At 40.1% G+C, this 25,222-nt stretch overlaps 1 protein-coding gene across 1 annotated transcript in view; it reads left to right on the top strand.

The window, feature by feature from the left end:
- LOC149305896 (V-set and transmembrane domain-containing protein 2B-like) overlaps positions 1 to 24,599 on the top strand; it is a 45,358-nt gene extending 20,759 nt beyond the window's left edge. The window contains exon 5 of the mRNA XM_089540892.1: positions 23,806 to 24,599. Coding sequence (XP_089397018.1) covers positions 23,806 to 23,894 — 89 coding nt within the window. The 3' untranslated portion in view covers positions 23,895 to 24,599. The remainder of the gene's footprint in view (positions 1 to 23,805) is intronic.
- The last annotated feature ends 623 nt before the right edge of the window (positions 24,600 to 25,222 follow it).

Below are 25,222 nucleotides of genomic sequence, written 5' to 3' on the forward strand. Positions count from 1 at the left end.
TGTTTTACCATTTGGTAGATTTATTGGAACACACTGTGGCTTTTCATGGCACTTAGTATATGTGGGCTAATTTCAGCTTTGAATGGACTAGGGTTTTGTATGTATGTATGTATGTATGTATGTATGTAAAAGAATAAATCAATTTTCCTGTATAGCTGATTTATGTAGCCCTACATAGACCGGCTGTGGACTACATAGTACATATGCCCTAATGAAACAGCCAAATCAAATTGTAAATGGGCGCAGTGCCATGCTAACAGATGGGTATGAACATTTGCAGCTAAAAGAGCATGTCAGATATGTCTGTTAGGGCAAGATCCCCTGCCCAGATAATCTAGTCTTATCTAATCTATCTATCTCACTGTTCTGTATCTCTGGTAATTGTACATATCCGTGAATAAGGGACATGTTATTAACAAGTAATTTGAAGGCTGGATTAGTTGTTGTGCAGAAAATGATCTATTTTGGATCATGAAGCAATCATTTGCATGGTAGTAAGGTGAGGTAGCTAGAATACTAGGATCCTGTGTAATATCCTGGGTTGCAGAATATGTTCTTAAAGTATGTAATGCAATGACTTTGTAGGGTCTGATGTGCGACTTCATGGGAGGCCTCCTTGTGTATGAAGATGAACTAGTCAACCATTTACACGTCTAGTGTGTAGCCACTTGCAAAACTGGTTTTGTAGTCAACATGCTGTCAAAATCTTGCAAGAGGTAAATTGGGGTGAGGGAAACTTAGCAATTGTAAGCAGAACAATTTTCACCAGAAAGCTCAACCAGTTGCATGATTCTATGCATGGCATGAAAAATAAAACTTGCCGCTGGAACTGAAAATTGTATTAGCAGTGGCACCCCCCCCTCATTCACTTATACAACTCCACCGCTGTTATGTAAATTGATGTTGTTGCTTATGACATATCCTATAACCATAAACCTGTAGAGATCTTAGTGCTCCAGGCCCAACAAGAGAAGGGGAAAAGGTACATTAGCATCTATTTTTGTATATGTGTTTGTTTTACCCTCCCAGTTGCTCTTCAGTTTTGTGATGTTTTGGCAGGAGTTTGCTGGATATTTTTATTTTTACTTAAATACAGGAGAAGCACTAGCAGCCCTGCATTTGTCTCAATATATATATATGGCTTTTTTTTCCTCCATCCAGGGCTTAGCAAAATGTATGCATTTGGCAGGCAATCTGTGAATATTATGCTTCAAACTTCACTAAATGTTTTAATGCATTTGCCTAAGATAGTTTTCAGTATCCAATTTTATTACACTATATGGATTTCGGTGAGAATACTCTGAACTCATGGCGGTGAGGCATGAGGCATAGCTTAGTAGCATAGTCTGTGCTTTGCATGCAGAAGACCCCTGATTTCTTCAATTGCAAATGTAGGCTTACAGTGTCCATAGACCTCTACTATAAGGTGAGAGACAGCACAGGTTTTGCATGTACAACGTCTTAGATTCTCCAGTTAAATGATCAAATAACAATGTTGGAGACTAGACTCCTATTCTTTAATATATATATATATATATATATATATATATATATATTCATTACAACCAAAACAGAAATAACAATAAGATCAACAAAAGAAGCAAGTACACTACATTTCTATATTTGCAAAACAAACATATTGCGATAACAAATCACATTAAACTACAACTCTAACTACCTAAAACTAACTACTAAAAACAAACAAAATGAAGTATTTAACAAGCACAGGGCTTTCAACTTGCCTGTCTGTGGCTCTTTAACATTAATCATTTCTCTTCTTCTTTCTATTCAAAGTGTATTAGCAATACACCTAAAAATGAATACCTGTATATCGTACTTCAAAGAAAAATAAATAAATAATAATAATAATATTTTAAAATAAAACTATAAACCTCTGCTTTATAACACAGTGCTTTAATATTATCTTATATTTCAAAAGAAAAACTTAAAATAAATCTATAGGCTTCTACCCCTACATTATAAAAATGTTTGCTCCTTAAAATCCCCTAATGATCCCACATCACTGCTTCTTTTCCATATAGTCTATTACCAACTTTCACTCATTTAATATTTTTCATGCATTAAAGTAGTCAACTTACATATTTCTACAAATTCATACAACTTTAACAACCAGTCGCCTTGAGATCGATTCTGTGTCTCTTTCCATGTCTGAGCATAGATCATTCTCTTAGCTCTCGTCATATACTGCATAACTCTTCCATGCTTCCTCTTCAACTTTTCATCTAGACTCCCAATAAAAATAGCTTCACTTGAAAATTTATCTTCAGAATATCTTCCATCATCATATGAATCTGAACCCATTTTTTTAGCTTTTTCACAAGCTACTTGTGAAAGTACTCACTTAAGCTACTCCATATGATAAAAAAGTTCCTTCTTGCTTCTCACGTTTCCAACATGAATTTAAAGAACCATTACACATGTTAGAAATTCTTTCTGGAGTTAGATTCCAGAGGTACATCATCTTATAAAAATGCTCTTTAAGATCATAACTTAAAGCAAACATAAAGCCCTTAGTCCACATCTTCTCCCATTGTTCCAAATGTATGTTGTAACCCAAATTTGGTGCCCATTAACCATACACTATTTTAGTTGTTCATCCTCCATCTTTGTTTTCAACAACATTTTATGCATTTTAGATATTAACTTATCATCAGTTGAGCACAACAACTTTTCAAAGTCAGACTTTGATAGCTCAAAACCTAATGTTTTAATATCCATTTTATATCTTTCTCTCAATTCTCTATTAAAAAACCTAGAGTAGATGCTCCACCCTGAGCTAAGTAAACTACCATAGGCAGAGGAAGGAGGAAAGAAATGTCTGGAGGTGCATAGGCTACAAAGGAAGTAAGTCACTGACAAAATAAGTTGCTTGAAGCTGGCAGCTTGTATCTGCCTTCTCTTGTAGCCGCTATGTGACCCTGGGGAAAAAATACAACTACTAACATAATGCAGCAAGAGGAGTCCAGCTGGAACAGATGCCCTGTTTGAGTCAGAATAGATTTAGGTTGGGCAGCTTTTAAATTTCTGCATGTTTTTAAAAACGGTTTTTGTTTGAATTAACATCTTCGTCTGTCTTTAGACATCACCTTGAGGGCCTTAATAGGCTGAACATGGATGAATGAGTGGATGGACAGACAGATAGCTAGCTAGCTCAGCATATCCAGGGATCAGTCTTTTCCAACCAGCCATACATTGCATTCTGTCCAAAACTTGTTTCTTAAACTTTTTTATTTAAAAAGAAGTGACTTGAAGGTCACTGGAATGGCAGCCATAAAGTGTAAAGATATATTCTTGAATACCAAAGCCAGGATTGTCCATGACATTGTATTTCTGTTTTTTATGCGTGGTAGTGAAAGCTGGGCAGTGAAGGAAGTTGATACGAAGAGGATTGAATTATTTGAAATGTGGTGTTGGAGGAGAGTTTTACTGATAACATGGAGTGCCAAAAAGACAAATAAATGGGTCCTAGAACTAATCGAGCTTGAACTCTCTCTAAAACCAAGATGACTAAACTGAATTTGTAATATTTTTGACATATCATGAAAAGAAAAGACTCATTAGAAAAAAAAATAATGCTCATAAAGTAGAAAGCAGTAGGAAAAGACGAAGAGCACATTGTGATAGTCTCAGTCAAGGGAACAACAGTCATATGTTTGGAAGACCTGAGCCATGAAGTTGACTTCTGATAAAGCTGCATGCCTTGCTTTAGAAATTGAAGAAATGTGCAAAAAAAATGCAATAAATGCAAATACAAAAAAAAATGACCAAGTTTGCATGCAGATCACAAGCCACATGATGGCCACCTCTGGTGTAGATGGTAGTGAGCTGGATGGACTAATAGTATGACCTGGGACTCTTTCATACTACATAATTATAATGCTATGATTCCAATTTAACTGCCTTGGTTCAAACTTATGGAATTTGGGGTTCTGCAGTGTAGGAAGGTGCAGTTAAGATTGTCTTCCAGAGAGCCCTCACCAAAACTACAGATTCTAGGATTCTCAAGGATGAAGCCATGCCAGTTAAAGTGGAACCATAGTGCTATAACTGTGTTGTCTGAATGGCGTATGACCCTGCTATAGGGCTGCTTCCTTTTAATAGGTGGAACAGAGAACATGTTCTGCATGTAGAAAGACCTATAAGGTTCAGTTCCTGGCTTCTACAAATAGCTGGGCTGTGGAAAACCTTTACTTGAAAACCAAGGGAGGCACTACCAGCCACTGTAGAACAACTTTCCTCAAACCTAAAGGTGCTGGCCAACAATCCCCATCATCCTTAATATGCATGGCGTGTGCTGAATGGGGATGATGGAAATTTTAGCCCAATCTATCTGGGATACATCCGGTTGAAGAACAGAGGATAGAGGGTCAGATGGACAAATAGTGTGGCCTAGGATGTCGTAAATCCTTTTTATATCCCTACATACATGCCTACATATGAATGTATGTAAATATATGCAGTCCCCTTATAGACTTAGGAAACTAATATGATATTTGTGATGGCAATTCCATATTTAAATAATCACATTTGTTGTTGTTGTTGTTGTGTTGTTGTGTGCCTTCAAGTTGTCCCTAACTTATGGCAACCCTAAGGTGAACCTATCATGGAGTTTTCTTGGCAAGATTTGTTCAGAGGAGGCTTGCCATTGCCTTCCCCTGAGGCTGAGAGTGTTTGACTTGTCCAAGGTCACCCGGTGGGTTTAATGGCTGAGCTGGGAATCAAACCCTGGTTTCCAGAGTCATGGTCTAACACTCAAACCACTATGCCACACAGGCCCTCTCAAATAATCTAAGAAGTATGAATCAGAGGTTGAGAATTTTACTTTCTTGGACTGCAACTCCCAGAATCCACCCAGCCAACATGGCTTCTGGCCTATTTCACCTGGATAGATTCTATTTTTACAGGATGTAAACATGTATATGTGTTACGTAAGCACTAGGTTTTGCAAAACATGGAATTCTTACATTTTGTCATTGTTAGTTACTCCAGGAAAGGCAGATCCCTATGTAAACAACGTCTGTCTTCCCTTCAAACAGTTTCAGTGCAGAAAGATATACTTAAAGAATGATTAATTATAATTTCTGGGGCCTCGGATTAATTACTTACTATTATGGCTCCAGTTTTTAAAGAGTAACTGTTTGCTTGCTTTTGATTCAAATAGAACTCAACTTGTTACCTTTTAGCTACTATTTAAAAACTCAGAATATGACTAACTCCTTCTTCTGTATCATCACTCAATCTTAGAGATGGAAGGGATCTTCGAGGCGATGAAATTTGGCATCTAAAGATTCCCAAAAGATATCCATCCAGTCTCTGCTTGAATACACGCCAGAAAAGAGAGTCTAGTGCTTCAGAAGAACTTACTAACTTTGCTTGTTAAAAACACTAAGAGGTATATAGTGCAACTGAGTGATTTAAAAGATACCCAAACTCCAGCAGTTATTCTACTTGCACTAAGGTAAAAAATACCAGGAAGGATATTATTCAGCATAAATGAAATCAGAATATGGTTCTTAAATGTCACTCGGTAATAAACATGCAAAAGGAACTTCTTATTAAACACGCATCACTAGCATTTTAAAAGCCAGGCCTATTAAGGACTCCCTTGGATCTTGGTAAGGTCAAGTGAGGGAACCAGCTTTTTTTGTAATGGGATGTTGATTAATTCCTAAACTGGAGAGCATAAAAATGTCATTAGAGTGTAGGACTTCTAGACTGGGGAAGTTAGTGATGGTTTGGAGGCGGAGGAGGAAAATTTGGCAGTGCTTAATTCCTAAAATGAAAAATTGTGGATTGAAGCGTGCCTTGAATGTACATCATTTCTGCATAGAAACAAGCCAAAAGAAATTAGTCTTTATTGAGGCATATACTTGATGGATTAAGCCTGATTTCATTAGATGCATAAAGGGTTATTTTCTGGTGGCAGATATATTGATGCATATGTGTGTGCATGACAGCGAGTGTGGTGCAATGGTTAAAGTGCTGAATTAGGACTTGAGAAATCCAGATTTGAATCCCTGCTGACCTATGAAACTTGCAGTGTTTTTGCATCAAACAGTCACTCACTTTCAGGCTGACCTACTTTATTGAGGCTGGATCTACACTGTAGAAATAATCCAGGGTGATAGCACTTTAACTGCCATGGCTCCATGCTGTGGAATTCTGGGAATTGCAGTTTGTTGTAGCACCAGAGCACTCTGACAGAGAAGGCCTTCTTCTGGCTGGCAGACTGTGACTTGCCCAGGATCTCCCAATGAGTTTTCATGGCTGAGTAGGGATTCAGACCCAACACTCAAACCACTACACTATGTAGATTCCCATTCCAAATTAGATGGGCCTAGATAAATCCAAGACAGCCCTTGTTATGCTCACATTGGGAGTATTATGCTCACATTTGAATATTCCACAAGGGTGAACCTATGTAATTTATTCTATTCAATGAGAAACCAAACAGTGTTTTTTGAAAAGGTATGGAAGATAGTTTTAGTTTCTTTTGAGAAAAAAACGAATAAAAGCTGCCTCTGAAAAAGATTTATATAGAAACATTACTGGATTGTTTGGGTTTTTGTCTGAACAAACCTCACAGTACTCAAAATGTGTTAGGTAGTAAACCCACAGTCTTGCATTTCATAGGGTTTGGAGATCTCTGTTGTTACATTTATGCTTGTTCTACAGAAATAGCGGAGCATGAAAGCCAAGAAATGCAAAAGATAGCATTCCTTCTTTTATAACAACCTGAGATGATACCCCTTCATCCCCAGCCTAATGAAGATGGTGCATGCTTAATAGCTATGTAATGTTAAATGTCATTTGGAGAAGAAAAATTGAAAGCTATGAAAGAACAGGATAGAAAGGGACAAAATAGAAGAGTACATAGTTGATTTGAACCCTTAACAGGAGCAATACATACTGCAGTAATTAGTTGTAAGCCTTACTGTTGTCTATTGCCTAAATCCAGTTGTTAGTCCCATATAGTGTAGGCACATTGAACCAATGTAACTTTCACTAATGTGGTCTTACCAACACTGCATTCAGTGTGTCTGCTCCAGTTGGGACAAACATTTGGATTAAGACCTATGGGCTGACGCCAACCTTCTAGTCCACTAAAACATCCAGTGAAGTATATCTTAATATGTTAAATAGAGTAGTCCCTTAGTATCCGCTGAGATTTTGTTCTTGGGCCCCCCATGAATATGAAAATCTGTGAATGTTCAGGTCCCATTAAATACAATGGCAGAGTAAAATGGTGTCCCTTATATAAAATGGCAAAATCAAGGTGTGTGTGTGTGTGTGTATTTGTTGTTAACTGCCCTAGAGTAGATATCGACCCATGGCGACCCTGCTGATGAGACATCTCTAAGACCCTCTGTCCGCCACTGATCTGCTTAACTCCTGCAAACTCATAATTGTGAGCTCTTTAATAGAGTCCATCCATGTTGCATGCGACCTTCCTCTCTATCTATTTCCCGCTACTTTTCTTAGCATTACTGTTTTTTTCCAGTGATCCATGCCTTCTCATGATGTGTCCAAAGTACGACAATCTGAGTTTTGGCTTCTAGGGAGATTTCTGTCTTGATCTGCTCCAGGACCCATTTGTTGGTCTTTTTGGCTGTCCATGGAATCCTTAGCACTCTTCTCCAGCACCACATTTCAAATGAGTTGATTTTCTTCCTGTCTTCCTTCTTCACTATCCAGCTCTCACATCCATACATGGCAATAGGGAATACAATGGCTTGTATGAGTCTAATTTTCATGCTCAGTTGTATATCCTTGCATTTTAGGATCTTCTCTAGTTCTTTCATAGCTGCCCTTCCCATTATTAATCTTCTGATTTCCTGGCTGCAATCTCTATTTCTATTGATGTTTGATCCCAGGTATGAGAATTCTTTTACTATTTCTATTTCTTTGTTGTCTAATTCAAATTTGTGTGGGTTCCCTGTGGTCATTATTTTTGTTTTCTTTATGTCCAACAATAGGCCTGCCTTTGCACTTTCTTCCTTGATCTTTCCTAGTAGCTGTTCCAGGTCTTTGAGGTTTTCTGCTAGTGTTATGGTGTCTTCTGCATATCTCAGATTGTTGATATTCCTTCCTCCTATTTTCACTCCTCCTTCTTCTGTGTCCAAGCCTGATTTTATAAGTTGATAAAGAATCCGTGGATACAGAGAACTGACTGTAATTCTCTTTTTTGTGTTTCCAATAATAGTTAACATTTACTCTTTGGGGTAATCCAGATGTGTGTGTAGTAGTAGTTTTAGCAGTAATTTGGGGAAGATTCACTGAGACGTAACCCCACCATCTAAACTAATCCAGCAACACAGCTATATGTTACCAGCTGTCCAGTGGCACTGTCAGGGTTATTTCAGTGTTTAGTAGCCCTGCTAGATAGTTTTACTTTAGCATGGCAATTCAAGGCTGGAAACAGACCAAGGGAGTACATTTCCCTGTTAGCTACTTTCCTATACTGTTCTTATTGGTAGTAGGTCAGGCCTGCACACTCCGGGTTTCTCTGTTTGGTTTTGCTGCAGCATTATATACCCTTGCCCTGGGAAGGTGCATCCCAGCCCAGGAACCAGTTATCCAGCCACAGGGATCAGGAGTATTGCCCCTGGATAGCCTGGAGAGCATTCATTGTTTACGGGTCCAATTCTACCACTCATTGTGAGGGTAGCTGAAAAATATCAGCTAAAGAAATGCATTATTGATAAAGTGAAAGAAATGTGGGCCACTTGAAGGAACTAGATATTGTATAAAGGAGGCCTCTTGCATGCACTGGACAGAATTTTAGATCAGATTTATGGATGCATATCTGGGAGTTACACCTGTAGCAGATTTGTATTCATAGTCCCAGCATAGTCACAATCAAGATACTATTGCCACTGAGCTGGGTATCTTCATCCTGGAGAAGACAAGGTTAAGAGGTTATATGATAGCCCTGTTTAAATATCCTCATACTGAGGATAGAACAAACTTATTTTCTGCTCCAAAAAGTAGGAACCGGAACAATGGGCTCAAACAGTAGGAAAAAAGATTCCACCTCAACATTAGGTAAGACAATAAGAACTGTTCGACAGTAGAACACACTCCCTTGGAGTATGGTGGAGTCTTCTTCTTGGAAGGTTTTAAATCAGAGGCCGGATTGCCATTTTCTGGGGGTGTTTTGATTGTGAGTTCCTGAATGGCAGGGGTTGGACTGGTCTCTTCCAACTCTATGATTCCACCCCAGATATGTGTTACTGGACATCAGGCGCACAGAGAGAAGTGAGTCCATTCTGCTGGTGAGTGGGGTCTGGGTGGATGATGTGTCTGCTCCTCTCCCACTAGCCATTGAGTTTCTGATGATCAGCAAGATCCCTGCTGCACTTCCATATTGCAGTTTTGCTGGCCTGTAAGAGAGGAGATGGAATGGCACACACCTGCCCTCCAGAACGGACTCCCTTCTCACTGTATAGCTTATGCATTGGAAAGTAGGTTTGGTGATCAGACCGGAAGATGCTGCTTATCTAAACAGCCTAGGTAGTTATGTAACTAAGTAATGCATGTGGAATTCCTGCCCCTATATTAATTTGTGGGATGGACACAGCCAAGAAACACCAGCAAAGGCACAGAGAGGAGAGGAGGCAGTAGTGACAAACCTTCCTTCCCTTCAAATCCTAGGCTTGGAGACTATTCAAACTGAGACAAGACATGTTGACCATGGATGAAGAAGGACAACATATGTATCTTTAACAGTGTGACCCTATTGATGTTTAGACAGAAATACATATAATAGCAATTGCTCCTAGGCAAGCACGGATAGTCTTGCAACCCTTATGTTTCGTATGTAGCAGAACCAATATTTTCTATGAATACAAAGCAAGGTTTACATAGTGGGATTTGAAGCAGATAAGAAAAGCACAACAGCAGCATCTGCTAGCAAGTGGGTATTCTGTTGGTTGTGTTTGCTTTTATTTTTTTGACTTGCATTGTGTTAAGAATAAGATGAACTGATTATAGGTTTTTTAATTTAAGAAGTGAATCTTGTGGGATGTTCACAGTGACTACATCTCATTGTACTGCTGCTGCAAGCGATGCGGTGACAAAGCAATTGTGTGCATCAGTATTAAACAACTCCAGTAGGGTTTGCATTGGTAAAAGCAGGGGTGTCAGTAAAATGGGATTATTTGTCACAACAATCCTTAGCAACTGTTATTTTTTGCACTGCTGAGCTGTTACCAATTGGGAGGCAACTGGCTGTCATCAGAGAAGTGGAGCACTTCAGCAGAACAGCATCTGTGTTTTGATAAGATGTCTGTGGGCAAGTGAAGTACACCAGCATTAGGCTTGTCACCTTTTCTTTTTCAAAGTACCAGAAAGTTAATAGTCATGATACAACACATGCTACAGCAGCCTTGTGGAAAGTAAGAATTGTTCTCAGTGCTTACACAGTAGACCATCTGAAAATCCAGTGCATACCTTGTTGAGTTCTGTGCTGAAAAAGATCTAAGCTTTATGTCAGTTTCTTACTGAGTCCTGACACTTCATTTGTTTTCATTCCAAGCTGTGTAAACTGGGGAGGCAGACAAGTAAAAGGAGACATGGTAGAAATGTATGCAATTATGCGTGGGGTAGAGAAAGTGGATAAGAAGATTGTCTTCCTCATAATCTTGGAACCCAAGGTCACCCACTGAAGCTGAATGGTGGGAGATTCAGGACAAGTAATGCAATATACTTCTTCACATAGAACAGTGGACTCCAAACTTTTTCAGGATACTGGCTCCTTTCCTCTTGGGAGACAACCCTAGCACTCCCCCAACACTTATTTTTTGATATTATGGGGAAGAAACTCTCCTAGAACATGGCCACATAGCCCGAAAAACCCACAAAAAACTATACTTCTCCAATACGTTGTGCTCCAATACACCAGCCACAGAATAGCTGCTCAAAGGAGCTATTACAGCAAAATTGTGAGTCCTGGGGCAGGGAGCTTTGGTCATTGTAGTTGGGGGAAGAAAATACCACCTTGCATGATGGCAAAAAAGTGACATACACATATGTAAGATGCATGCACATTTGTGTATTCCACTGACAGGATGCCAGCCAATATCTTGTCTTTGCATCCACTGGCGAGATGAAACTGAACATCTGTAATACACTGAGCCTTAGAGGTTAAGAAGCCTCTGATGGTGATTATTTGAGCTGCCCCAATGTCAGAGAGGTTAGAAGTGTCTCTGTCTGTTATTTTGTTCCAACATGACAAATAGATATGACAACTATGAAGGTCTAGAGAAGGGGGATGGGAAGTCTGAGAAGCCAAAAGCTGGGGCTAGCAGTGGAGCCCAAAAAATAAAAGCTGGATGAAAGAATGGCTGAATAAATTAGGAGAAAACCAGGAAGGGTGGTCTGAAAAGAGAAGGGAAAGAGGGAGAGAAGAGACTTGCATCTGAGTGGGGGGGGGGGGGGTGCTGAAGGGAAACAGTGTCCACACACTAATTTCAGATAACAAGCAAAATATGAGGTTGCAGTTCTTCCTATACATCTCAATGACAAATGTTAGTTCAGAGCTGATACAACATAACTCTTAGACAGGTAGCTGGCCATGCATTTTCCCAGTATGTGGGCTGACACTGACACCCTGGATTCATTGCTGTGAAACTGTATATCTTCTTCAGAAAAGGTTCTTTGGAGCAACTGTTCCTTGAGCCTTAGTGAATATTGTTATCCACTTAGTGGGGGCAAGAGTGAGAGGAGGAAGGATGAAAGCCATTGTAGTTGAGGGGAAGGCTGTTGCTCAGTAGTAGAGAACATGCTTTACATATAGCAGAGCCCAGGTTCAGATCTTAGTATAATCACATTTGCATTTATTTAATTTATATAGGCGCAGGACAGACCACCACAAAAGGGAGGCCTGCTGGCGGCCTTTTTCCCTCCGGAGGGACACCGCAGCCACCAGACCGTGCAGAGTCCATTCAGAGTAAAAAGAACCCAGAAAAAATGGGTTCTTTTTGTGCCGCAGGGCGGATGTAATGAGTGCGCCAATGGTGCACTCGTTACGTAAGTGACGCGCAACAACGTGTGGACGTTGCACGTCACTTACATAAAAATGATGGCACCCATATGGACAGGATACAGTTGGTGTGTGGTTCCTAACCCTAAAATCGGCGCCAGCACAGCACATTCAGCTTGTCTGTTCCGGGCCATAATCAACAATAAGTTACACAGATGATGGTAGAAAGACTAAATTAAAGGTTTATCAGTTGCCAGACCTGGTCCCTGCATTCTGTTTTCATCTCAGTCACCTCCTGTTTTGATTAAAAGTGCATAAGGCATTTACAATGTGGAGGGAGTTGGAAATGACCACTACTTCCCCTGAGAATCTAATGTGAACAGTATGATGGGTGCCATTTTGGGGACAGGGTTTCCAGATCTCAGGGCCTGAACTTTCTTCTCTAGTCCTCCAGGCAACAGGGTTGAATCTCAGGGCAAGAGTACTACATTAAGAAGTGTATGTGTGTGTGTGTGTTCTCTTTTTTAAGATTTTTTTTCCAAAACAGAATTAAATGACATACTTTCAGCAGGTGTTGATGCTTAAAGTATTATTTTAATGACATCACCAACCTTTCTCCTCCCATGGCATCAGGACTTACCCCTTGGTCTCAGACTTTGACTCTGAAATTTCAGGTTTTAAGGTGATACTAACCCAAAGGGAGGGCAATCAGACTTGTAGGAGAGAGAAGAATCCAACACAAAATGGGGAGGATCTGCAACATTGACCACACTTTGCCTGTCCTTGGACTAAATAGAAATCAGCAGATAAGCCTCTCTGGGCAATCTCTATTACAGTACTCCTGGTAGTAAATCTTTATGTTGTTCATGGTAGCTAAGTAAGAGTTTCTGACTTCAAACACCAACATAACCTTTATCCACCAAATTAAGCTGCGGAAATAGGAAGTGGACCTTTTCCTAGAAAGGTTGCGAATTCAACTCAGATCTGATAATGAAAGCAAGAATGCCCAAGAATGCCAAATTATAACCCCAGTCCTGTCACAGGTCTGCAAATGTAATAATGAACATTTATAAAGATGCTTATACATTACTGTTCTATTTAAGCAAATGAATTCATTGGACTGTAGCAACTAGGAGTCATCAGCATGAAGCTGATTGCAGGAGTCTGTTTTATGCAGATGTTCTCCTTCCTTCCTAGATCTTCATTCAACGCAAACTCCTTCCCCGCCCATGGCTGGCCAACTGTGTGTTGCTGTAGTGAAGTGTCTAACAGGTTGAAATCAGGAAGTCATCCATTTAAAACCCATCCCCACCATGGTTGACTAGCAGCCCTGAAGCATATCATTTGTCAGCTTCAGTCTCCCTGTCTGCAATATGGGAGTAGGGACTAATAATACTGATTTGCCTTACAGATTTGTTGTAAGGATTGCAATTTGGTATGATCAAAGGCTCTTGAGTAAATTTAGCAGTCCTGAGGTAAGAGGACAGGCCCTCTTATGGATTAGTAAGAGGTTAAATAGTAGAAAATGGAAAGTGGGAGAATTGATTTATCACAATGGAGGTAAAAATGAGGGTCCTCAAAGGGTCTGTATTAGGATTGGTGCTTTTTAAGTACTTCATAGCCCAGCTTTGGGATGAATGGGCAAGTTTGATGATGATGTCTATTTATTCATGGTCATAAAAACATCAAGGGACAATGATGAGCTCCAGAATGATCTGTTTGCAGCTAAGCACCAATATGTATATTTAACAACTAATCTCAACAGATGGTGGGGGAGTAGAAAGATTTGACAGGTAGATCCAGGTTTCTGTTCCCCCCCTTTTGTCTTTGTCATTGTATACATTGAGATTTTCAGGCTTTACTTCCTTCCTACTTCATCTCCAAAATGTTTAGTTGTCTCTTCCTTGGAAAAAGCAACCACTTATCTCCATAATGGCTGCAGGCACACCAGTTCTCATGAAAGTCAATTGTAAGCAAAGCTATGTTTTTTTTAAAAAAATCTATCTTTGAATGGATTTTCAGAAACAAAAAATGTAATATAATTTCCAATTCCTAGACTATTTACTTTTTTCAACAGATACAACCTCAGCAAACAAAAAACACACAAAAGCACTGTACTCTGCTAGAATAAATACCAGAAGTCCAACACAATCTGTATTAGGAGACTAGACATTCAAATGGCAACAGTATTCTAGCATTAATGAATGTAAAAGCCACCACTGGGAGAAAGTTCCCTGCTTAAGAGTTGAATTGCACAACTATAGTGTTAAGCTCTGCACATCAACAGCTTCACTTGGTCAAAGATAATATGCTCACAGTAAACAAAAATGAATGGATACTTCAGTTTCTGTTATTACTGCATAACATTCATATAGTGCCAGTAGTTTGGCTAGAACTGTGCAAAAGCAAAGTGACACAGTCCTTGCCTGGAAGCATCAGAATCCTTCCTTAGATTTGCAAGATGAGGCAGGAGGGAAGGGGAAGATACTTGTGAGGGTATTGAAGAGGTATATCACTTAGTGGTTAAAGAGCAAAAGAGGACAGGCTGCAGTGGATTGAGAAAGTTTTGCTAAACATGTCAGTCTTGAAACAGAAGAGATAGGGAGATGCTCCAGACCCAAGTAGACATGAATGACAGAGACACCATAAGGACAAAAGAGACCAAAAGAGAGATGTAAGCCCATGTTACAAATTTAAATTAGTTTCAAAACTCTTTAAATGCATCTCCAAACGAGGAACCTTGGGGGTTATGATTTCATAAGGCAGTCAGAAATATCTGAACAAGCCATTTTTAGTACTTGTATAACATAGCAACCTTTTGATGAACCAGAAGCAATATAATGAAACCTGTTGTCCCTGGTGGATCCCACATCAGTGAATCAGTGATGTTTTAGACTGATCTTTAAACAGCTGTCCAAGAGGCTAACCCTATTTTGAGGCTAGAGTTCAACACTCTTGAGGTCTCCTTTAAATTCTACATTCGTAGCCGGAGTAGATTCATCACTCCACTGACATAGAAGCCACCATCCACCTCTGGAATGAATTAGCATCAAGGTTGTTTCAATAAATGTGTAGTGGAGTTGTATATGCAGAGAAAGTCACTGCTTTTGTGGAGTAGATGGGGCAAAGGCAAATTTCTGGCAGCTGTACTGCAAATAAATAATCCCATGACCATCACAGGCACTTTTGGGGAGGACACCGGAGAGATCCTTCTCCAAGACACTGGGTTTGATAGGCCCCTTCCATGTTGCTTTTCTGCCAGCATTTAGGCATGTCCTATGGTGCTTAAACAATGTGGCAGAAACATGTTTCAAATGTCGTGCAAAATGTTTTTATCTTTTAATATGCTTTGCAGAGTTATAGTTAGAGATGTAGTCCTATAACTTTCAGTCACAACTTCTGAAATGCAGTATTTTGCAGTAGGGGCTCAACTACCACTCATCAACTGTTACAGACACTGAGTGACATACAAGTTGGCATGAAATAGAATGTAACTTTCTTTGAATTTTCCACAAGTTTAATTACTCCTTTAGAGGTGACTTATACATAATTAATAGCTTATGTGATCTCTTCAAAATCAGTTCAGCTTGTGAAGTTCTGTTATTTAACAAGGTGCAGCTTGAGCCTCCGTCATAATAGTCTTGACATTTTCAGAGTCTTTGAAGGCACTGTAATGTGGATTTAGATTGCAGCCAGCTAACCATTCTCATCAATATTTGTGGGTGGGTTTTTTCCCCCTCCACAATGCCGATCATTTAACCTTAGCTACGCAGGAACTATCTGCAGAGTCCAGAAGAGTTACTTCCTTGGACTACAGCACCCAAACACCTCCAATAAGTGTGGACAGTAGCTATGCTGCTGGAGGATTCTGGGAGTGGTAGTCCAGAAGCATAACTTTTACAAGCTGTGGCTCTTTGAGATTAATCAGCACTGAGATGGAGGCATACTAGAGAGAAGGCACTCTGGGTTTTCTGCAAAGGGGTGGGAAGTCTTTTGGCAACATACTTTTACTTACCCCCCTTCCTGATAGGGTTCTTCTATTCCTGCTGGCTGTTCAGTTTCCCTCTCTAAGGTATGTAACCACCCAGAGCGAGGGCAAACGGCAAACAGCCTCTCTTGTGTCACTGTTTGCATACTCAAGAAGGGCGGTTTAATAGATAGTGACTGCAAGGAAGGGGCTATCAGAGTTTAGAAGCCCCAGGTATTGACTATGTGCCACCAGCAGGGATGTGGGCCTTGGTAGATGCCCAGTCATGCCTGTTTCTGATGCTGAACAGGTATTTTGTAACACTAATGGCTCCTAATAGTCCATTCAGAACCAAGCCACCTCACATTACTTTGCATTACAAAAGCTGTAGCTCAGAACAGCAAACAATGAAAATATATGCCCTAAGTAGTGAGTTTAGCCTCTGCTACCAGACAAATGCATTTTAAAGTCTTATTAGCATCATTGTTGTTGTTGCGTGCTTTCAAGTACTTTACGATGTATGGCAACCCTAGGGCGAATCTAATATGGGCTTTGCCATTGACTTCCCCTGAGGCTGAGAGAGTGTGACTTGCACAAGGTCACCCAGTGGGTTTCATGGCTGAGCTGATTCGAACGCTGCTCTCCAAAGTCACAGTCCAATAAATAAACCACTATGCCATGCTGGTCTCAGTGGCACAGAAGGTGTTAATTTGTATTTTAGTAGGCTTTGATAGATAACATTTGTTTTAGCTTGACAATTTGAGGCTGAGAAAAGACATGAAGGTTAGGAATGAAATAATGGAGTGAAATTTCCTTGGTTACCAGCCTGTTTGTACGGTTTCCGTGTCTACTGGGAGAGGAGATAGGTCATACCTGTGCGTTTCAATTTTCTTTGTTTATTTCTGCATTATAGAATCTTTGGGAATCCATCTGCTATTGGCCTTGCCCTGTATAGAAGGGATATACCTCACCCAGGGGCTCTGTTAGGCAGTCACAAGGAGGTGCTGGCCATGATATAGACTTAGTTGTTTAGGCCGCCAGTTCTACTGCTGGTTGTAAAGGGATGCTGGACCCCATCAGTGAAAGTACTGGGATGATTCTTTGATATAGACCACCTGCTCCATTACGTTTGTTGTTGTTGTTGCTGTTGTTGTTAAGTGTCCTCAAGTCGACCCTTATTCATGGTGACCCTGTGAATGAGACATCTCCAAGACCTCCTGTCCTCCACTGTTCTGTTTAGGTCCTGGAAATTTATGTCCATGACCTCCCTGGTTGAATCTAACCATCTGGCATGTGGTCTTCCTCGATTATTACTATGTGATAGCACCACAATTCAAAAAGGATGTTGAGAAACTGGAGCATATCCAAAAGAGGGCAACTAAAATGGTGAAGGGCCTGGAAACCATGCCCTATGGGGAACGACGTACGGATCTGGGGATGCTTAGCCTGGAGAAGAGAAGGTTAAGAGGTGATATGATAGCCCTGTTTAAATATTTGAAGGGGTGTCATATTGGGGATAGAACAAGCTGGTTTTCTACTGCTCCAGAGAATATGACCTGGAGCAATGGATTCAAACTACAGGAAAAGAGATTCCACCTCAACATTAGGAAGAACTTCCTGACAGTAAGAGCTGTTTGACAGTGGAAAACACTCCCTTGGAGTGTGGCGGAGTCTCCTTCTTTGGAGATTTTTAAACAGAGGCTGGATGGTCATGTCAGGGGTGCTTTAATTCTGTGTTCCTGCATGGCAGGCGGTTGGACTGGATGGCCTTTCTGGTCTCTTCCAAGTATATGATTCTATGACTTTATGATTCTAATATACGAACCACCATCTAAGGTTTTAAAAGGGGGTGGGGTGGACTTGGACGCATGGCGAATATAGATATCTTCTATGATGGCTAAATGCTACCTTGAGGTCTAGAGACAGCATGTCTCTGAATACCAGCTGCTGAGGAACATGTGTAGGAGAGGGATAAAACTCTTTCATGTCCTGTTTAGGGGACTCCCAAGTGGCATCTTATTGCCTATTTTCAGAACTAGGATGCTGGACAAGGTAGGCTTTTGGTCTGATCTAACAGCTTTTCTTAGGAACCTGGCATTTGGACTGAAGAAGTGTCACATGGTAGGTTTGGGAAAGACTTCTGCTGGAAAGCATGGGCACCTGCCAGAGTTAGCAATAGCAATAGGAAGCACATTTCTATACCACTTATCAGTGCACTTAAGCACTCTCTAAGCGGTTTACAAAGTGTAAGTTAATTGCCAGCAAACAATCTGGGTATTCATTCTCGTGACCTTGGAAGGATGCAAGCCTGAGTCGAGCTTGAGCCCTTTCGCTGGTATTGAACTCGCAACTTTGTGGTTTGAGAGTGAGTGGCTGCAGTACAGGAATTTAACCACTGTGCCACCAGGGTTTGAGCTTGGAACAGTTTATTTATTTATTTACTGGACTATAATTTCCATGCTGGCTGGGGACTCCTGGAAGTTGTAGTCCAGAAAAGCCACCTCTTCCTCTCTGGGCTTAGCTGAGCCCAATGTAAAGCTGTTTCATATAATTCTTATGTTGGGTGCACTTTTAGAAGTGCTCATGCAAAAATAAGATTAAAGTACTACTTTTACTGTTCAGCATACCTTGAGATTCAGAAAACTGGCAAAACGTGTTCTCAGTCTCTCTGTTTCTCCCTCCCTTGCTCTCGTGATCTCTTTAAACATTTTTATTTATAAAAACACTTTGTCAATCGATAACACTCAGTCCCGAGTCTGCAGTCCTGGTATTAGATTGCAGTGAAATCCAATTTGCAGAGCCTGAAGAGGATTCCAAGAAGCCGCCTTGCAGGAATATGGCTGTCTTTCTTTGTTCAGAGACAATTTTTTTAATTAAAAGCTTTGCATAAACGTTTGTTCAAGGTTGCACCACTCTGGATTAGCCATGTGTTACAAAGAGAACTGTAGACAAGTGAGAATGTGTGTGAAAGACGGAATGAACAAGAGCGGGCGAGTGAGCACCAGAACCATGTTTCTTGTAAAAAGAGCATGCCATTGCAATTGCAGATTCACACGCAGAACTGGACCATGCTTTTAACGAGGAGTAGTGAAGTAGTGAAGTCAAGGCCTTCAGGGATGATGATGTCCTCTGCCACCCCATCCAGACTTCTCTATTTCTTCTTGGCTTAGACACAGTCTTCACATTAGAATCATAGAATCGTAGAGTTGGAAGAGACCACAAGGGCCATCCAGTCCAACCCCTGCCATGCAGGAACTCTCAATCAAGGCAACAATGACAGATGGCCATCAAGCTTCTGTTTAAAGACCTCCAGGGAAGGAGACTCCACTATACTCCGAGAGAGGAGTGTGTTCCACTGTCAAACAGCCCTTACTGTCAGGAAGTTCCTCCTAATATTGAGATACATGCCCACAGCTGTTCCCAGGCATGCGCACCCATTCAAGCCTATGGGGCTTGAATATGTGCGAGTTTCCAACCAAAATGCACAAAATATGATGCAAGCTTTTGAAGCTCAACTGGCTTTGCGTGATGAAGAAACCAGTTGTGCTTCAAAAGCTTGCTTCATGTATTTTTTGCATTTTGGTTTGCCAATAAAGGTTTGGCTGTTTTATAGATTTGGGATGTTATTGTACAGTATTGTCCACTGACTCAGTAATCCTTTTAGCAACCTATGTAGTAAATCAGAATTATTATCCCCATAGTGCATTTGGGGACTAGCCAAAAGAGGGGGGGATTCTATTTTTATATATATATATATATATATATATATATATATATATTATTAATTTACCAAATTACATGCTCACTGTTCTCCTGTCATAATTCTCATGACATATATAAAATATTCCAATTTATTCAGTAATTTCAACAGTATATAACTTCAAAGTCCAAAGTATAGAAATAAACTTCCTCAGTTTACCAGACACTAGGACCCTTATGCTTCAAATTAGATAATACAGGCCCCATACAGACAGGCCAAAATAAAGCTGCTTTGGGTCACTTTGGAGGTATGCTGTTTAAATGATGCATGTGTACTAAGAGTCCGGAAGCTATGCCAAAGTCACGATCCAGTCCTAAGGACTGGAGCACAGCTTTGGTGCAACTTTTTTCTTTTAAAGTCATCCCAAACTAATAATAGTGCTCTTCTTATAATGTGATGTTTAAAATCTTTGTGGATTTTTGCTTTGTCATACTACATATATCCATGCCAACAGAAGTCTTCCAAATTTATTGAAGTCTTCCAAATTTAGTAATTTAAAGTTGTCCAAGTTTATCCAGTCCGATAGCCAATTTAATACATTTACTGTATAATAAAGCTTTAAGTCTGGTACATTTCGTCCTACTTATTTTTTGGGGGTTTTGTCAGTATTTTCCACCTTATTCGAGGTCTTTTACCTGTCCAGATACATTTTCTTAAATCTCTGTGCCATTCTTGGAAAGGTTTCTGATTGCTTATAATTGGAATACATTGGGAAAGGAAGTTTATTTTAGGTAGGACCACCATTTTGATCCCTTCTATCCTTCCAGATACTACAAGTGAACCAGTTTTATGCCCAAATACTTAAAGATATTTCACAAAGCTTATTCAAAATGGCAAATATAAACGTTTCTCTTAATTAATCTTAACTTTGGGAATTTCAATCAAGTTTCCTCCTTATACCTCCTTTGAAATGTTTATCGTCCTGTCTGTTGTCCCATTTCCGCCCTCCTTCTGTCAATTCTTTTTTCTATCAATGTTGTTATTGATGTTTGTTTTTTCCTTATAAAATGATGTTTTCTTAAGTGTTGTCCCAATTTTCTCTGCCCTTAGTGTTGTCTCCCTCCATATGCCTCTTTCACAATCCCTAGTGAGTTTAAGGCCTATTGTGCAATCAGTTGCACAACTGTAGCATCAATACACAGGAGTTTATCAGACAAGGGAAATTGGAAGTATAATCCAATGGCAATTATGGGTTTTAACGTTATTGTGTGATAGACTACCACACACAATTTTGGGAAATGGCAAGTCAGTCCGAACGCAATCATGGGGTTTCACATTATTGTGTGATAGACGACCACACGCAATTTCGGGCAATGGGAAGCTATTTTCAGGCAATGGGAAGTCAGTTCAAACACAATCATGGGGTTTCACGTTATTGCGTGATAGACTGCCACATGCAATTTCGGGCAATGGGAAGTCCGACCGCAATCATGGGGTTTCACGTTATTGCATGAGAGGTGATCACACACAATTTTGGGCAATGGCAAGCTATTTTTGGGCAACAGGAAGTCATTTTGAACGCAATTCAGATTCACGTAAATTCACTAAACTAGCGAATTCACGTGAATGCGTTCTGGCCCCACTTTCTTTTCATTTGAAATTAAGAGAAATTCTTACCGTGTGATAAACTCTACACACCTTCCCATCAATTTCACAGGGTGTTTTTGTGAAATACTCAGAGATGTTTGGCCATCGTCTTCCTCTGAAGTACAGTCTACATCATCTGCTATTCCCTAGTGGCAATGATGTAGGACATTCATACACAAGGCTTTTGAACTGCGATATCACACAACAACACCTCTGACCCATAGCTGCCTGGTTTCTGACCCATCCCTTTCATACATGAGGAAAACCCATGAATGACCTGGCCATCGCACAAGTCTGCAGGTGTGAAATATCACTCCTGGCACAATTGTACTATCACCAGACTGTCACCAGCTCCTCCTTTCCCCTGCCCCCCATGGCTATTCCAAAGCACCCTCATGATCTTTATTTTTTTCTGTTTAGTTTCTTTCTTTTTACTTTTAACTTGAAGTAAAACTATGGTACAAAGAGTAGAGACTCCCCAGCCAAACCACAAGAGAAGTTAAGCCTTAAGAGCAGCTTTTTCTGTGGCAATGCTGCCTGGGGATTGGGGAAGTTGTCGTCCAAAAGTAACTTCCCCAAGTTGTTTAAGATACATTTTGTTTGCTTATTTCTTTACTGAATTTATTATACACTGCCTTTCTCCTGAGATGGGATTCAAGGCGGCTCACAGAACTGTGTCCTGTTCAGCTGTAAGCCCATACTGTCTGCTACTGAGAATCAGTAGGAGGTTTTGTGCCAGAAGAGGTGGCAATAAAATCTTTTGCAATGTTTGACTGAGCTGCCCTGATGTCACAGAGGAAAGGAGCAAGCAGAAGGGTATAGATAGAAGAAAGAAGAAAAGTGGGGTCTAGCAAAGGGAGAGGTAGGACTTTATCACATGGGAGGAATTTCTCTTAATTTCGAATGAAAAGAAAGTGGGGCCAGAATGCATTCACGTGAATTCGCTAGTTCAACAAATTTATACGAATGTGAATTGCATTCAAACTGGCTTCCCATTGCCCAAAAATAGCTTGGCATTGCCCGAATTTGCGTGTGGTAGTCTATCATGCAGTAACGTGAAACCCCATGATTGCATTCGGACTGACTTCCCATTGCCCGAATTTGCATGTAGTAGGTTATCACGCAATAACGTTAAACCCATGATTGCATTCAGATTTCCATTGGATTATACTTCCAATTTCCCTTGTCTGATAAACTCCATAGAGTCCAAAATGGAAGTGATGGAGTTGTCCTGGGTTTCCTGAATAGCACATCATATATTGTCATCAAGACCCCGCTTTTCCCTCTATGATCTCACTTTCTTTACATCGGCGTATGCATATTTTATAGAGAATGTATTTTCTCTGTGTGTCCATAGTGCGTAATGAAGAAGTGTCAAGGTGAATTTTGCTGCTTGTGGCCAAAAACAAAATTGGTTCACATCCTATTGATCCAGGAATTCTGGAATAAAGCCATAGTGTCTTTCATTTTCCTTTAGGGTAATGGAGTGGATGAGATCCATCATCTGTCAAAAAACCATATTCCAGATTAAAGTGTATATATCAGCTTCAATTAGTATTATGCCAGAATGTAAGCTGATTTCATGGCCACCTCAGTGCCCTGATCCAGATCAGAGATGATTTGCTAGTCAGGCTTCAGCTCACATAGCATTAGCTGGAATGATGTGTTATGCAGCAGTCCAAATCCTATCAAGTGGATGTTTGGGTTGAGGAACAAGAACTAGATTTAATGAATACAGTGTTCTCTTACCAATCCAAAAGTATAGCAATTTGCCTGCACTGACAGAGAATACTGTATTTCCATCACTTTGTCCCTGATCAGGACCATCCCAAGAATTTGTTTCTGCACAAGGCAAAGGTAAAGCAGTACTACCCCCATTCCCAGTTAAACAAAAAGCATCACCATTGCATTGTACTTTAATGCTGATAGGAGAGTATTGCATTGTCCAGCAAATCCAATAGCAACAGGGTTGCTTAGGGATGTATGGCAGGCCATGAGGTGTCCCTTGTTCTGTCTTCTGAAGCGGAGAATAACCAAGGTGCTCAAAAGGAGCAGCCCAAGAGGTTGCCTGGGCTGCCATCCTGTAAACATCAGCTGCCTAAGGCTGTTGACTTTCTCTGGCTAATGGTATTAGTCCCTGCTATGGACTATAATTCACACACGTATACATATGAGTATCAAAGCATTGGAAATGGTACTTTATGGAATACAACACCCAGAATTCCCAGTCATCAGGGCCAGTGGCCATGGGCATTTTAGGATTCTGTGTGACGTAGTCCCCAAAACTAATTTTTCCAAGTTCTGTTGGCAGTTTCTAAGTGCAATGTACAATTTTACCCTTTTAAATAATGAGCTCTTTTTTCTCCAAATGGCAATAAAACATTCACTGTAACCACTAATCATACAGCAAAATGCTTCTTGTATGTGCCAAGCCTTTCTGAACCACTGCAAAAATTAAATCTCTCTTTCTTTCTTTCTCTCCTCCAGGTACAGAACCTATTTACGCTACAGATCCAGTTCTCTGTTCGTTCCTGTTAATGTTGCATAAGCTTGTACACTTATTATTAAATCACTGATGGACTTCTTTATCCAATAAATCCTCAGCCAAACAAAATGGAACCTATTTAAAACAAAGTGGATAAACAGAAAGGAACCCTCAACAAGAACTATAATCTTAAAGACGGACAGAGAGAGAGAGAAAGAGAAAGAGACTGGAAAAGAAGCATGACACATTCTACAGGGGAGGGGTAAAGCATATTTTTGGGGACATTACGCAAAGGTCAGCCACCTGAAATAATGCATCTAGTTTCCAGAGTCTATGGTATTAATGCCCTATTCCACACAAGGTAGCTATTATTTTTCTCCTTTATTTTTCCAGGTTTTTTTTCTTTTTAAAAAACCTTTCTTCCAATAATTAATTTTGCACGAACTGTTGAACAGTTGCTTTTACGAAGAGATGTAAAGATGTCGGGGGGGAGAAAAGGCTCTTCTAAAGAAGGGCACTATTTTTTAGTAGATTATTGTGGTTAGGCTTTTTATTTTCATTATTATTATTCCTCTCCCCCCTCCCACTCTTCTCTCTTTTTAATTAAATTATTTCTTTTGGAAAAACATTGATTTAAAAAAAAGGCACATCTTATCATAATGAATATTCACTGTTGATAATATTTATTTTTAAATAATAAAAAAGAAAAGATTGGAAACAAGGTAAGACATTTGTTTATAAACCGTATTGTATATTGCTGAATAACAGTTGAATAATAAAAGAGATTTTGAAATAACATTTCCTACCAATACGTTAAATTTCATATTTTCACACTGGATTTCTTCTGTGTGTCTACAAGTGCCTTCATGTTTCCTGTCAACTTATGGCAACCCCATGAAATTCATAGGGTTTTCTTAAGCAAGGAATACTGAGAGGTGGTTTCCTAAGTGGTTAAAGGTACCTAAGTGGCTTTAGCCTTCTGCAAACCATAGTTCCCAAGTGCTATTTCAAGAGGTTACGTTTGAATCCAGTGTAAGAATCACCAGCAAAGAAAGCATCTTTCTCTTTCTAATATTCTCTGACAAAGCACTGAATTAAGGAGTCGATAGGGTTGCTGGCATAGAATGGGAGACCAGTTTGATTGTTTCTGCGGACAAAGCAGTCTGAAAATGGCAGCATCTACAGGACTGGCTCCCAACAAAAGATGCAGAAAATACACAGTCAAAGCACCAACAGAGTCACTCTGTGAACTGAACCTTCTTCCTGGAGCACACATAAGAACTGGGAAGCTATTTCAGAGCTACAGTCCTTCCAGCTCAGCATCCTTTCTTCAAACTGTGGTCCAGGCAGCTGCCTCCAGAAAGTTCACCAGCAGGATGCAAGAGCTGCATTATTCATCTCTTTGTGGTTAATCCTTAG

The sequence above is a fragment of the Sceloporus occidentalis genome, unplaced genomic scaffold (genome assembly GCF_023333645.1).
Source record: "Sceloporus occidentalis isolate IW3139 unplaced genomic scaffold, rSceOcc1.0.p SCAF_10, whole genome shotgun sequence".
NCBI lineage: Eukaryota > Metazoa > Chordata > Lepidosauria > Squamata > Phrynosomatidae > Sceloporus > Sceloporus occidentalis.